General features: G+C 44.8%; 1 protein-coding gene across 10 annotated transcripts in view; it reads right to left on the bottom strand.

Annotated features, from left to right (window-relative positions):
• LOC140402452 (ryanodine receptor 1-like) overlaps positions 1 to 16,038 on the bottom strand; it is a 497,733-nt gene that overhangs the window by 399,708 nt on the left and 81,987 nt on the right. For all 10 annotated transcript variants that reach the window (XM_072490240.1, XM_072490241.1, XM_072490242.1 and 7 more), the window contains one exon: positions 1,447 to 1,521. In XM_072490240.1, coding sequence (XP_072346341.1) covers positions 1,447 to 1,521 — 75 coding nt within the window. The remainder of the gene's footprint in view (positions 1 to 1,446; positions 1,522 to 16,038) is intronic.

The following is a 16,038-nucleotide window of genomic DNA, read 5'->3' as shown; positions in this document are numbered from 1 at the left end:
TCAAGTTAGTTAGTATTCATGGCATGAAAACGTATTCCAAATACAAATCCACCACAAGCTGGCGTCATTTTCGACATGCCACAAACACTTGGCTGTGGGAAAATTTAAATTTTGCACCACACCCAATTAAGTAACCACATTTCCCACTCAATCCATAAAATTCCCTCTCATGGTACTGAAAAACCAGTCGCGAGAGACTAATTTTGCAGCTATGGGGTTTGTCTACACTTGAAGCTGTGAAGCGAAACAGGGGTGCAACAGAAATGGCGACATGATCACATCGTGGAAAGTTTACTTAGACAGTTCCATTATCAACGTTGGCAGACAGTCTCTAAACAAATGGCCTCCTCACCTTTAGGGGAGAATGTACTTTCAAATCTCTATCCCACAAACCACAATAAAAATATAGCCTTATGAACTTTCATATCGGTGTTATCTTTTTTTACCTGAAATGATATTAGGATACTCAGTCGATTGACCCTGTAATGGAACTGTGGTTGAGATGTTCGACGCTTTCTTCATTTTTCAGATTGGGAGGCCACTTTCAGGCACTGTGTCTTATTGACAACATTAGCGGGGAAGTTCTCAATGAACTAGCAGACAACAGGGAGGTGTGCAGGTTGGCATCAACACAAGAGACCAAAAGCAATACCACTTGCTATACAAATGGAAGATGAAGGATGTCCCGAAGTGTAATTGTGCCCATGCACCCCATGGTATGAAACATGTCCCATCAACCCGCCCACAAGATCGGTCACAAGAAATACCTGGTGTCCACTCGACAAAGGGGCTGGTTTAGCACAGTGGGCTAAACAGCTGGCTTGTAATGCAGAACAATGCCAGCAACGCGGGTTCAATTCCCGTACTGGTCTCCCCGAACAGGCGCCGAAATGTGGCGACGAGGGGCTTTTTACAGTAACTTCATTGAAGCCTACTTGTGACAATAAGCGATTACTATTATTATTATCTCAGGGAGTCATCAAATGGATAGCCAAACTGGACATCCCGTTATAAGCTTTTCCTAACAATGAAAATAGTCTTGCAGTTCTCTAGTAATTCATTGAGTGATGCCCTTAATTCTATCAGAAAAGGTTCTCCAGATGAAATAGTATCCCTATAGGATGTTGAGTATCCCTAAGTATCCCTACGATGGGTGAGCTAAATGGCAGGTCTAAACAGTAACACGCAGCAATCATAAAACGATTGCTTCACATTGCAGTCCTGATGATATTCTGAAAGGCAAAATGTTTAGGTGTTCTGAGAAATGACACTGCGATTGGTAGCCACTACGTATGATTTTCTTTCTGCCAATTAATAGCAATGCATTTCACCAAGTTTATTACAAGCTTTGTTCAGAGAAAGGCAAAACCTTTTGAGGATCATTTTAAACAAAAGGACAAAATGCAACCTTAAAAAATAATTATTGTCTAAATGCTCATGACTTACCATGCTACTGTGGGAATGTCGGAGTAGAATAGCATGACCATACAAAAGGGTTCTATGACCTCCTCCCTGGGAAGACTGCACACAAAAAGGGCAGACATTATCAGTTTCACAAAACAATGCTCAACATACCTGACAAATATACCAGTGAAAGGAATTAAACCCAATATGTACTCTGTAACAAAACAGACTTTTATTTGTTAATGTGACGGCAGATAAAAGCTCTTGTAATGGAGTGATTTGACCCAAGTAATTGAATTTTTTAAAAATCTCACTGACTTGGATGGCTGGGATGAAGACTATTCTAAGCTGCCTGGAGAAATCTGTATCTACATATTGGGCTAAAGGCAGCTGGAAATAGAAGATCAATCTAGCTAGCTGATTTATCATAGAATTTACAGTGCAGGAGGCCATTCGGCCCATTGAGTCTGCACCGGCTCTTGGAAAGAGCACCTAACCTCAGCCCATGCCTCCACCCTATCCCCGTAACCCAGTAACCCCACTTAACCTTTTTGGACACTAAAGGCAATTTAGCATGGCCAATCCACCTAACCTGCACATCTTTGGATTTCTCTCAGTGTTATTGTTGTCTACATACATAAAGCTACCCTATGGCCTTGAAATGCTAACGTATACAACGCTGCCAACTAGAGAGAGGACAATAAGTCTCATATTGTTAAAATATCTATCACCAATCCAAATTCCAGTATAAATAAGCCGGGATTTTGCACGCGGTGAGTTTTCCAGCAGCGGAGGTGACCCGCCAATGGGTGGCAGGTTCCCTGGCGGCCTGTAAGCCGTGGCAAATGCCATCGTCTTCGGCGGGACCTGAAGATCCCACCACTGGCAAATGACAAGCCGCCTTCGCCGCCAGAAAATCCTGATCAGAGTTTTTATGAAGAGGAACTAGAAAAAAAAAACGCCCATCGACTCTTATTCATGGTCTTGAGCTTTTAGTTCCATTTGACTCCAGAGTGAGATTTTAAAAGTGGCTTCATGCTTAGTCTTGTCAGCATCATCAGAAATTCAGTCCGATAAATCTGAAAGGAACCCAAGATGAATTTGGACACTTTCAGTTAATTTTTAGTGTTGCCCAGGTCAAATATTATACTAACTATACTTAGTTGAAAATAAACTTACTTTTAGCTTCATTTTGAGTTGAAGTTTGGTAAGATAATTGTCTCTTTAATTCGAGTTAAAATGGAGGAATGGAGAGGGCATTCTGTTCAACAAGAGACCTTGTTGGCTTGGTTGCCCTGGGGCCTAGTTTGAACCTTCTGGGGGGAGAGATGACGTATCTTCATAACTGAAAATAAGGGCAAGAGCAGCTGAGCTAATTGAGGAGCGAGCCTCTGGGAGTGATCTTCCGGTTGTTCACGCCAGCGAGAATCTTCCAGACCCGCTGACAGCGCACCTCGCCACGGGTTTTCCGGCGGCACGGGGTGGAGTCAATGGGAAATCCCATTCACAGCGGCGGCACCAGAAAATCCCTCAGGGGGCCAGAGAATCTCGATCTGTTTTTGGGCAGAGAAAGAGGTTGGGGAGAGAGACGTGAGGAAACGAAAGGCCACGGAAGGGGTGATCAGCTGAGAGGAAGCTGCGAGTTCTCTTTCAACTACCAAGCAGAATGCAGGAAGGAGGATAGTCTTGGATCAAAAGAGAAGCTTCCAATGGTAATCTAATTGACTCTGAATATTTGTCCTTCTGAGGCCAGAAACAATCAACAGAGTGGGCCTTACTGCTGGTAGTCAGTTTGGAAATTCTCTGGAACCTGATGGAAGTGCCCATTGACGGTCACTCGGTATTACAATCAGGCGAAATAGGGGGGGGGGGGCGAGAACCCATCAGAAACTGGGGATGGCTGTGGACTGTTTCCAAGACTCTAATCCTGTAGAGAATGTGCTGTAATGTACATTTATGCACCGTGGGGCTATCGGTTGCGTTAAAGTATTGCTAGGAGTAGTCCAGAGCAGCAGTTGCTTACTAGGTATGTTTAGTCAATGTTGCTCTTAAAAGGTTTGTTACAGTAAGAGGCTTAAAACTTGAAATCTTGTCACGCAAATGCTTTAAATTGGCCACTGGGAATTCAAATCTCTTGTTTAAAGTGATTGATTGATCTTTCCGGAGATCATAGCAGCCTGAACGCAACTTCTATCTAAAAGCGGACCAAGACTACTTGTTGTACAGTAATTGTTAGCCCATGGCATATTATTCCATTTGTATCATGCATAATAATACAAAACTCTGTTCATGGGAGATGCACGTCCATTTCTGGACACAATCTGCACTGTATGCAGTAAAGAGTGTAGGGAGAAAGCTTGCATTTTACATGCAGCGATCATAACTTCATTTGACTTGATTCTGTTTACCTGTCAATATGTTTCATACTCCTAATGTACTCAAATAAACATTCATCCAGCTCACTTACTACAAAATGGACATAGCCGGAGGACATATTGGGTTAATCCCAGCATCGATGCAAAATTAATTATCCTGCCCCAATTTACAAACCATAGTTTATAACATCACTCGGGTTGGGGGAATAAGAGGTTTAAAAACACGGAAAAGGATTAGACTAAACAAAAATGAATTAAATCCAAAAGAACGCAAAGAGTAGGAGACATACTTAAAAGTAAAATGAACAAGCAAAATGGTCAATTGTTTTTCAGTAATTAAAGGTCAGTAAGACAACCTGAATCTATTAAAACTGCCTTCAACTCAATAATGGTTCAATCTATGCTTTCCTAATCAATCAACCTGTAAACCTGTGCAGAGAGAAATGGGAGGATTCAGGTGTGGCAAGTCGTAGGCAGAGTCATACAGAACAGAAGAGGCCTATCAGCCCATCGAGTCTACACTAATTCCACTTTCCAGCACTTGGCCCATCGCCTTGAATGTTACGACATCGCTCATCCACGTACTTTTTAAAGGTGCGAGCTTTCCCGTCTCTACTACCTTCCCAAGGAGTGCAATCCAGATTCCCACCACCCTCTGGTAAAACATGTCCTCAAACCCCCTCTAAACCTCCTGCCCCACGCCTTTAAATTATGCCCCCTCCCTTATGACCCTTCAACTAAGGGAATCAGCTGCTTCCTATCCACCCTGTCCATACTCCTTAATCTTATACACCTATTTAGATCCCCCCTCAGCTGAAGGCCGAATCTGTTGTGAAAATGATTACCCATTTCTAAAATGTTACTTTCCCTTATGTATTTACAGTTCAGAACACAACACATCAATAAGAAAGGCAGTAGTGATACGCAGAAGGATAAATATTCCAATTTTGGAGAACTCGTGCTGAAATTCACTAATACGAGTGTGACACATCTACTGAACATGACATTTTAGTTTTTTTTTTTTACAGCACCTAGATTTTGAATAGGATACGCCATAAACAGGAGGCATTATTCAATCGGGGGGAGAGAAATTATAGATTACTTACCTTTGATATTGTCTTCCTTATTCTTCAATTAATGTTCAAGCTCAATTACATTAAGATATTACCTGCAACCCACCAAGTCAAATAACCCAGGGACTCCCCCTTTCAAGAAACATCCCTTCATAAATCAGTGAGTGAAAATGAATATCCTACCATAGATGGAGATTGAACACTGGAAGAATAAACGATTAGAATATACAAACATATTCAGACTGTTTCTACAATCATACAGAAAACAAATCACATAGATAAGAGGAATGAAGTGGTTTGGCTGTATTTTCATGTGAAATTATTTAACATTAACAGTAGTACAATAGATAGTTCCCCAACAATCTGCCAAGTGGACATGAATTTTACTGGTGTTCATAGCCTTTCGGATCTCAGCAATTTTTTTTATCTGTAGAGAAACAAGCAGAGAGAGCTTAAAAGATGGCCAATCTATAGTTGCTCTTGGATGTAACTATGCTAAAATAGGGCCCATATACAGAAAACAAATAGGGGATTGTCAGGGTTATAGAGTGGGAAATCACTGGAATAGAACTGCATAGTTTATTGCCTTCGCTTGACCATCACTGGGACTAGTGTCCTGGTGAATCGTATAACTAAGGCTGTAGAGAGGGCTTTAAATTAAAGTTGGATGGGCTGGGGGAAGTTTTAGGTCAGGAAAGGACAAGGGGATAGTGCAGGGCAGCAATAGGGGTGATCAAAGCCAGAGTGTACCAACAAATAAGGTCAGAGTAGGGAAAATGGTAAAAAGAAAACAGCATTTAACATGATAGATGAATTGATAACACAAATAGAAATATGAATTGAAATGAAATGAAAATTGCTTATTGTCACAAGTAGGCTTCAAATGAAGTTACTGTGAAAAGCCCCTAGACGCCACATTCCGGCGCCTGTTCTGGGAGGCTGGTACGGGAATTGAACAGTGCTGCTGGCCTGCCTTGGTCAGCTTTAAATGCCAGCTATTTAGCCCTGTGCTAAACCAGCCCCTGTTATATGTTAAATATGTTATGATATGCCCCTAAATATGTTATGATAACCATTGCAGAGACATAGGGTTGGATTTTATGTTCCCCACCTGTTTTTGGCTGGGGGTAGGGGATACATCAAATGGGTTGGGTGGCCAGCTCACCACCTTCCTGCCCATCCCTACCTGTAATACACTAAGTGGGTGTGATCTGGAAATTGGCAGCCCACCCTCCATATGTAATTAAATAAAGGTCAATTAGGCTTGTTGGCAAGTCGATTGACCTGGATAATACACTGCCTGTGCCATAATCCTGCAGAGGGCGGCAGCGTGGGGATGCTGATTGGCTGTTGCGGGGAGTGATTTGCCTCAGGTGCAGTCACTGCGACTAGAAGGAGCTCTCAGTGAGGATAGACTGTGGGGACAAGTTGAGGCAAGTATCCTGCAGAGGGCGGCAGAGCGGTCACGCTGATTGGCTGTTGCGGGGAGTGATTTACCTCAGGTACAGTCAGTGCAACTAGAAGGAGCTCTCAGTGAGGATAGACTGCGGGGACAAGGCGAGGCAAGTATCCTGCAGAGGCCGGCAGAGCGGCGACGCTGATTAGCTGTTGCGGGGAATGAATTGGGGAAAGCTGCTGTCGGGTGAGTTTCTAGAACTAATATATTTCAGGCAGTGGCTAGACCCGAGACACTACACAAGTAGTGTCTCCCACCCATCTTCCTCCTCTAACCAAAAAAAAAAGACTGTGTGGTGAATTGGTGAGTTAAGCTTTTCTTTCCTTTTCCTCTCTCCACCCTTCCACCACCTCTCACCTGCGGGGTGAGAGAAAATCAGGTAAGCTTTTTTTTTCTCTCTGTAATTGTCAAGTGGATAAATGGAAGGGATGGCAGAGAGGGCAGTGCAATGTTCCTCCTGCAGGATGTTCGAGGTGAGGGACACTGTCAGTGGCCCTACTGAGTTCGCCTGCGGGAAGTGCACCCATCTCCAGCTCCTCAAAGACCGTGTTAGGGAACTTGTGCTGGAGCTGGATGAACTGAGGATCATTCGGGAGGCAGAGTCGGTTATGGATAGAAGCTACAGGGATGTACACTCCTAAGAATGTAGGTAGCTGGGTGACGTTTAAAAGGAGGGGAAAGAAGCAGCCAGTGCAGGGATCCCCTGCGGTTGTTCCCCTCAATAACAGGTAGACCGTTTTGGATACTGTTGGGGGCGGGGGGGCTACCAGAGGTAAGGCACAGTGACCAGGTCTCTGGCACTGAGTCTGTCCCTATGGCTCAGAAGGGAAGGGGGGAAGAGGAGAGCATTAGTTATTGGAGACTCTATAGTTAGAGGTACAGGTAGGCGGTTCTGTGGCAACGATAGAGGCTCAAGGTTGGTGTGTTCCCTCCCGGGTGCCAAGGTTCGTGATGTCTCTGATCGTGTTTTCAGGATTCTTAAGGGGCAGGGGGAGCAGCCACAAGTGGTGGTGCACATCGGTAACAACGACATAGGTAGGAAAAGGGACAGGGATGTAAAACAGGAATTCAGGTAGCTAGGGTGGAAGCGGAGAGCCAGGACAGACCGTGTTGTCATCTCTGGTTTGCTGCCAGTGCCACTTGCTGGTGAGGTGAGGAACAGGGAGAGAGTGCAGTTAAACATGTGGCTACAGGGATGGTGTAAGAGGGAGGGTTTCAGTGACTTGGATAATTGAAGCACATTCTGGGGAAGGTGGGACCTGTACAAACAGGACGGGTTACACCTGAAGCATAGGGGCACCAATATCCTGGGAGGGAAATTTGCTACAGCTCTTTGGGGGGGGGGGGGTGAAACTAATTTTGCAGGGGGATGGGAAACTGATTTGTAGTCCAGGAGATAGTGTTGCTGGAGTTCAGGAAGTTGAGGATAGTGCAGTACTGAGAAAGATACCAAGGTCACAAGAGTGGACCTGCAGGCATGAAGGTGAAGGTGGTTTGAAGTGTGTCTACTTCAATGTGAGGAGCATCAGGAATAAGGTTGGTGAGCTTGAAGCATGGATTGGTACCTGGGACTACGGTGTTGTGGCCATTACGGAGACGTGGATAGAACAGGGGCAGGAATGGTTGTTGGAGGTTCCGGGGTTTAGATGTTTCAGTAAGATTAGGGAAGGTGGGAAAAGAGGTGGAGGAGTAGCATTGTTAATCAAGGATAGTATAATGGCTGCAGAAAGGCAGTTTGAGGAGGATCTGTCTACTGAGGTAGTGTGGGCTGAAGTTAGAAATAGGAAAGGAGCGGTCACTTTGTTAGGAGTTTTCTATAGGCCCCCAAACAGTAACAGAGATGTGGAGGAAAAAATTGCATTGCAGATTTTGGATAGGTGCGGTAGTCACAGGGTAGTTGTCATGGGTGACTTTAACTTTCCAAATATTGATTGGAACAACAGTAATTCGAACAGTTTGGATGGGGCTGTTTTCATCCAGTGTGTGAAGGAGGGTTTCCTCACACAATGTGGATAGACCGACAAGAGGCGGGGCCACATTGGATTTGGTACTGGGTAATGAGCCGGGCCAAGTGTTAGATTTGGTTGTGGGAGAGCACTTTGGAGATAGTGACCATAATTCGGTGACTTTCACTATAGCAATGAAGACGGATAGGAACATACGGCAGGGCAAGGTTCATAACTGGGGGAAGGGTAATTACGATGCGTTTAGGCAAGAATTGGGGAGCACAAGATGGAAACAGGAACTGTCAGGGATAGGCATAATTGAGACTTGTTCAAGGAGCAAATACTGCGTGTCCTTTATATGTATGTCCCTGTCAGACAGGGAGGAAATGGTCGAGTGAGGGAACCATGGTTTACAAAAGAGGTTGAATGTCTTGTCAAGAGGAAGAAGGGGGCTTATGTAAGGATGAGAAAACAAAGTTCAGTAAGGGCACTTGAGGGATACACGATAGCTAGGAAGGAGCTCAAGAAAGGGTTTAGGAGAGCTAGGAGGGGGCATGAGAAGTCCTTCGCGGATAGGATCAAGGAAAACCCCAAGGCTTTTTACACTTATGTGAGGAATAAAAGAATGACCAAGGTGAAGTTAGGGCCGGTCAAGGACAGTAGTGGGAACGTGTGCATGGAGTCTGAAGGTATAGGAGACGCCCTAAATGAATACTTTTCTTCAGTGTTCACAAAGGAGAGGGGCCATGTTGTTGAGGGGGATAGTGCGATACAGGCTGGTAGGCTGGAGGAGGTAGATATTCGGAAGGAAGATGTGTTAGAAATTTTGAGAAGCCGGAGAATAGATAAGTCCCCTGGGCCTGATGGGATATATCCTAGGATTCTTTGGGAGGCGAGGTTTGAGATTGCAGAGCCTTTGGCTTTGATTTTTATGTCCTCACTGTCTACAGGAATAGTGCCAGAAGACTGGAGAGGGGCAAATGTTGTCCCCTTGTTCAAGAAAGGGAATAGGTATAATCCTGTGAATTATAGGCTGGTTAGTCTCACTTCGGTCACAGGTAAATTATTGGAAAGGGTCCTGAGGGAGAGGATTTATGATCATTTGGAAAGATACAGCTTAATCCAGGATAGTCAGCACGGATTTGTGAGGGGTAAGTCTTGCCTCACAAGTTTGATTGTATTCTTTGATGAGGTATATAAGTACATAGATGAAAGTAGAGCAGTTAATGTTGTATACATGGATTTTAGTAAGGCGTTTGATAAGGTGCCCCATGTCGGCTCATGCAGAAAGTAAGGAGGTGTGGGATGGAGGGAAATTTGGCCAATTGGGTAAGTAACTGGCTATCACATAGAAGACAGAGGGTGGTGGTGGATGGAACATTTTCAGACTGGAGACCAGCTACCAGCGGTGTACCACAAGGATCAGTGCTGGGTCCTCTGCTATTTGTGATTTTTATCAATGACTTGGATGATGGAGTTGAAGGTTGGGTTCGTAAATTTGCTGATGACATCAAGATTGGTGGAGTAGTGGATAATGTGGAGGGCTGTTGTAGGCTGCAAAGTGACATTGATAGGATACAGAGCTGGGCTGAAAAGTGGCAGATTGAGTTTAACCCTGATAAGTGAGGTGACTCATTTTGGTTGGACAAATTTGAATGCGGATTACAGGGTTAATGGCAGGGTTCTGAAGAATGTGGAGGAGCAGAAAGATCTCGGAGTTCAAGTCCATAGATATCTGATGTCCATAGATCTCTGAAAGTTGCCACCCAAATGGATAGAGCCATGAAGAGAGCCTATAGTGTGTTAGCATTTATTAATCGGGGATTGAGTTTAAGAGCCGTGAGGTTATGCTGCAACTGTACAAGACCTTGGTTAGACCACATTTGGAGTAGTGTGTGCAGTTCTGGTCACCTCGTTGTAGGAAGGATGTGGAAGCATTGGAAAGGGTGTAAAGGAGATTTAGCAGGATGCTGCCTGGATTGGAGGGTAGGTCTTATGAGGAAAGGTTGAGGGAGCTAGGGCTTTTCTCATTGGAGCGAAGGAGGATGAGAGGTGACTAATTGAAGTGTATAAGATGATGAGAGGGAGAGTGGACGTTCAGTGACTTTTTCCTCGGGTGGCTGTTGCTGTTACAAGGGGGCATAACTATAAGGTTCATGGTGGAAGATATAGGAGGGATGTCAAAGGTAGGTTCTTTACTCAGAGAGTGGTTGGGGCGTGGAACGCACTCCCAGCTATGGTAGTGGAGTCGGGCACTTAAGGAACTTTCAAGCGGTTATTGGATAGGCATATGGAGTGCACTAGATTGAGTGGGAGTAGGTTGATTTGATCTTAGACTAGTTCGGCACAACATCGTGGGTCGAAGGGCCTGTACTGTGCTGCACAGTTCTATGTTCTATAATATGACTGACACAGGCAGTCGGAGGAGTTGGCAGGCAGAGTTTTATGATCTACAAGAACAAAGGCAGGAAAGGAAGGGGGCACCACCCTCTAGATGCCATACCCCCCCCTTCAGCAGCACCTGCCCATCAGACGTTAGATCCCCACACCCCTCTTCCTAGGGTCTAGGATTCCTCCCCATATCTAAAAACCCAGAACGTAACTTTGTCTTCTTTGGCCTTCTTCCTGTAATCACTGCACCCCCCACGATTGAGCTGTGCAGCTGGCAAGATTGGCCAGCCAATCAGATTGGCCAGCCACCATCTGAGGATGAGACAGTCTCCTGAGTGAAGGGCAGACATTCCACTGTTAGCCAATTTAATCCGCCTTCAGTTTGTAATAGCTGCAAAGAGTGCTTGCCAGGAGCAAGTCGGCTTCTGGCCAACTTTCCTTTAGTGGCAAGCAGTCTCTGCTCATGGTTGCAAAGTGACTAAGACAGCGACCTGAATATTTTGGGGTTTTTGACATTTCAGAAGGACAGGAATAAAGTAGTAGGTATTGGGGTAGCTCTGTTAATAAAGAATGAGAAATGATCTTGGTTCAGAAGATTAAACTGTAGAATCAGTTCGGAGATAATAAATAGCAAAGGAAAAAAGTCCGGGTGGAAGTAATTTATTTGCCCCCTTAAATAGATAGCTACATTGCAGACAGAGAATAAATTAAGAAATAACGGAGACATGTTGGAAAGGTACTGTAATAATCGTGGGAGATTTTAATCTTCATATAGTTTGGACAAATCAAATTGACAAAGGCAGCCCGGAGGTTGAATTCATAGGCCGGGTATCTCTGGTCCATCTGCAACGGGACCCATCGCCGGCTGGACTGAAAATCTGGGACAGCAAGTGGGAAGGAATTTGTGGTCCTGCCTAACCATTGTGTATATTCAATGTAGTTTCTTAGAACAATATTTTCCTGCCTATCCTGGTTCTGGATGTTATCAAGAGGAGGTAATGAGTCTCCAAAGGGATAGAGATAGGTTAGTTTAAATTTAAGGAGTTTAAATTAATTTAAATTAATCTAGAATTGTGCAGTGTAGGTTAAACGGGCTGTCCCACCTACTCACATAAGTGTCAGTCACTTTAAATCTACCTTGATCTAAAAGCAGGTGGGGGAGGGGAGTCAACTCAGGCCAATTTAAAAAGAGCAACTTGTAACTCACTCCCAGTGAGTTCTCCCAGTGAGCCAGAGAAGACACAGCCAGAGTGAGACAGCAAAGAGTGAGTTTGGGAATTTGAATCTAGGTGGGAATTCAAAGCTGGGTGAGGAGGAGGTGCTTTTTATCCCTGGTAAGTTTCTAGGAAGTAATTTTTCTTTTCATTGTCTAATTTATTTATTTTTTCGTTCGTTTTTTGGAATTGTAGTTGTGTAAGTTTACCTAAGGTTTAAGACATGGCAGGAGATCCGAGACCCGTGTCATGCTCCTCGTGTGCAATGTGAGAGCTCAGGGACACGTCCACTGTCCCTGGCTCCTTCACTTGCAAGAAGTGTGTCCAGTTGCAGCTCCTGTTAGACCACATGACGGCTCTGGAGCTGCGGATGGACTCACTTTGGAGCGTCCGCGATGCTGAGGACGTTGTGGATAGCACGTTTAGCGAGTTGGTCACACCGCAGGTGAAAGGTACTGAGGGAGATAGAAAATGGGTGACCAAAAGACAGAGCAAGAGTAGGAAGGCAGTGCAGGTGTCCTCTGCGGTCACCTCCCTGCAAAACAGATATACCGCTTTGGATACGGTTGAGGGAGATGGCTCACCAGGGGAAGGCAGCAACAACCACGTTTATGGCACCGTGGCTGGCTCTGCTGCGCAGCTGGGCAGGAAGAAGAATGGCAGGTCTATAGTGATAGGGGACTCAATCGTAAGGGGAATAGACAGGCGGTTCTGCAGACGGAATCGAGACTCCAGGATGGTATGTTGCCTCCCTGGTGCAAGGGTCAAGGATATCTCGGAGCGGCTGCAGGACATTCTGGGGGGGGGGGGGGTGCACATTGGCACCAACGATATAGGTAAAAAATGGGACGAGGTCATACAAGCTGAATTCAGGGAGTTAGGAGTTAAACTAAAAAGTAGGACCTCAAAGGTAGTAATCTCAGGATTGCTACCAGTACCACGAGCTAGTCAGAGTAGGAATGTCAGGATAGATAGGATGAATGCGTGGCTCGAGAGATGGTGCAAGAGGGAGGGATTCAACTTCCTGGGGCATTGGAACCGGTTCTGGAGGTGGTGGGACCAGTACAGACCGGATGGTCTGCACCTGGGCAGGGCTGGAACCGATGTCCTAGGGAGGGGGGGGGGGTAGGTTGCTAGAGCTGTTGGGGAGGGTTTAAACTAATGTGGCGGGGGATGGGAACCGATGCAGGAAGTTGGAAGATAGTAAAACAGGGAGAGAAACAAAAGGCAGTAAGGAGGAAAGTGTAAGGCAGAGAAGCCACAGTCAAAAATCAAAAAGGGCGACAGTACAAGGTACAATGACTGAGGGGAGCTCAGTGAATAGGACCAGTAATACTAAAAGGAATAAAATCGGAAGTAAAGCGATGCTTCAAATACATTAAAAACAAACGGGAGGCAAAAGTTGACATTGGGCCGCTCCAAAATGACACTGGTAATTTTGTGATGGGAGACGAGGAAATAGCTGAGGAACTGAATAAGTACTTTGTGTCAGTCTTCACAGTAGAAGACATGAGTAATATCCCAACAATTCCGGAGAGTCAGGGGGCAGAGTTGAATATGGTAGCCATCACAAAGGAGAAAGTGCTAGAGAAACTAAGAGGTCTAAAAATTGATAAATCCCCGGGCCCAGATGGGCTACATCCTAGAGTTCTAAAGGAGATAGCTGAAGAAATAGTGGAGGCGTTAGTTATGATCTTTCAAAAGTCACTGGAGTCAGGGAAAGTCCCAGAGGATTGGAAAATCGCTGTTGTAACCCCCCTGTTCAAGAATGGAACAAGGAAAAAGATGGAAAATTATAGGCCAATTAGCCAAACCTCGGTTGTTGGCACGATTCTAGAATCCATTGTTAAGGATGAGATTTCTAAATTCTTGGAAGTGCAGGGACGGATTAGGACAAGTCAGCATGGATTTAGTAAGGGGAGGTCGTGCCTGACAAACCTGTTAAGAGTTCTTTGAAGAGATAACAAATAGGTTAGACCAAGGAGAGCCAATGGATGTTATCTATCTTGACTTCCAAAAGGCCTTTGATAAGGTGCCTCACGGGAGACTGCTGAGTAAAATAAGGGCCCATGGTATTCGAGGCAAGGTACTAACATGGATTGACGACTGGCTGTCAGACAGAAGGCAGAGTTGGGATAAAAGGTTCTTTTTCGGAATGGAAACCGGTGACGAGTGGTGTCCCGCAGGGTTCGGTGTTGGGGCCACAGCTGTTCTCTTTATATATTAACGATCTAGATGACGGGACTGGGGGCATTCAGGCTAAGTTTGCCGATGATACAAAGATAGGTGGAGGGGCAGGTAGTATGGAGGAGGTGGGGAGGCTGCAGAAAGATTTAGACAGTTTAGGAGTGGTCCAAGAAATGGCTGATGAAATTCAACGTGGGCAAGTGCGAGGTCTTGCACTTTGGAAAAAAGAATAGAGGCATGGACTATTTTCTAAACAGTGACAAAATTCATAATGCTGAAGTGCAAAGGGACTTGGGAGTCCTAGTCCAGGATTCTCTAAAGGTAAACTTGCAGGTTGAGGCCGTAATTAAGAAAGCAAATTGCAATGTTGTCATTCATCTCAAGAGGCTTGGAATATAAAAGCAGGGATGTACTTCTGAAGCTTTATAAAGCATTAGTTAGGCCCCATTTAGAATACTGTGAGCAATTTTGGGCCCCACACCTCAGGAAGGACATACTGGCACTGGAGCGGGTCCAGCGGAGATTCACACGGATGATCCCAGGAATGGTAGGCCTAACATACGATGAACGTCTGAGGATCCTGGGATTATATTCATTGGAGTTTAGGAGGTTGAGGGGAGATCTAATAGAAACTTCCAAGATAATGAATGGCTTAGATAGGGTGGATGTAGGGAAGTTGTTTCCATTAGCAGGGGAGACTAGGACCCGGGGGCACAGCCTTAGAATAAAAGGGAGTCACTTTAGAACAGAGATGAGGAGAAATTTCTTCAGCCAGAGAGTGGTGGGTCTGTGGAATTCATTGCCACAGAGGGCAGTGGACGTTGAGTGTCTTTAAGACAGAAGTTGATAAATTCTTGATTTCTCAAGGAATTAAGGGCTATGGAGAGAGAGCGGGTAAATGGAGTTGAAATCAGCCATGATTGAATGGTGGAGTGGACTCGATGGGCCGAATGGCCTTACTTCCACTCCTATGTCTTATGGTCTGATGGATGGGGCAGGTTGTTACATGAAGATATGGGTTCAACGACAAGGAAAATTAGGAGAAAAGTTAAGAGGAAATATAACTTAGGAGAGGTTACTGATCAAGGTGTTAAGATTCAGAACAGAGGTAAAAAAGCCAACATAAGTGTACTTTACCTGAATGCTCATAGTATTCGGAATAAGGTAAATGAGTTGATGGTGAAAATCATCGTGAATGACTATGATTTAGCGGCCATTACTGAAACATGGTTAAAGGATGGTCACGACTGGGAGTTAAATATCCAAGGGTATCAAACTATTTGGAAGGACAGAGTGGATGGTAAGGGGAGGTGGTGTAGCTCTGTTATTTAAGGATGACATCCAAGCAATAGTAAGGGATGACATCGGTGCTATGGAGGATAAGGTTGAATCCATTTGGGTGGAAATCAGGAATAGTAAGGTGAAAAAGTCACTGATAGGAGTAGTCTATAGGCCACCAAATAGTAACATAATGACGGGGCAGGCAATAAACAAAGAAATAACGGATGCATGTAGAAATGGTACAGCAGTTATCATGGGGGATTTTAATCTACATGTCGATTGGTTTAACCAGGTCAGTCAAGGCAGCCTTGAGGAGGAGTTTATACAATGTATTTGCAATAGTTTCCTAGAACAGTATGTAATGGAACCTATGAGGGAACAAGCGGTCCTAGATCTGGTCCTGTGTAATGAGACAGGATTGATTCAGGATCTCATAGTTAGGGATCCTCTCAGAAGGAGCAATCACAATATGGTGGAATTTAAAATACAGATGGAGGGTGAGAAGGTAAAAATCAAACACTAGCGTTTTGTGCTTAAACAAAGGAGATTACAATGGGATGAGAGAAGAACTAGCTAAGGTAGACTGGGAGCAAAGACTTTATGGTGAAACAGTTGAGGTACAGTGGAGAACCTTCCAAGCGATTTTTCACAGTGCTCAGCAAAGGTTTCTCCCAACAAAAAGGAAGGACGGTAAAAAGAGGGAAAATCGAC

The sequence above is a fragment of the Scyliorhinus torazame genome, chromosome 25 (genome assembly GCF_047496885.1).
Source record: "Scyliorhinus torazame isolate Kashiwa2021f chromosome 25, sScyTor2.1, whole genome shotgun sequence".
NCBI lineage: Eukaryota > Metazoa > Chordata > Chondrichthyes > Carcharhiniformes > Scyliorhinidae > Scyliorhinus > Scyliorhinus torazame.
This window is presented reverse-complemented; position numbering and strand designations above follow the sequence as displayed.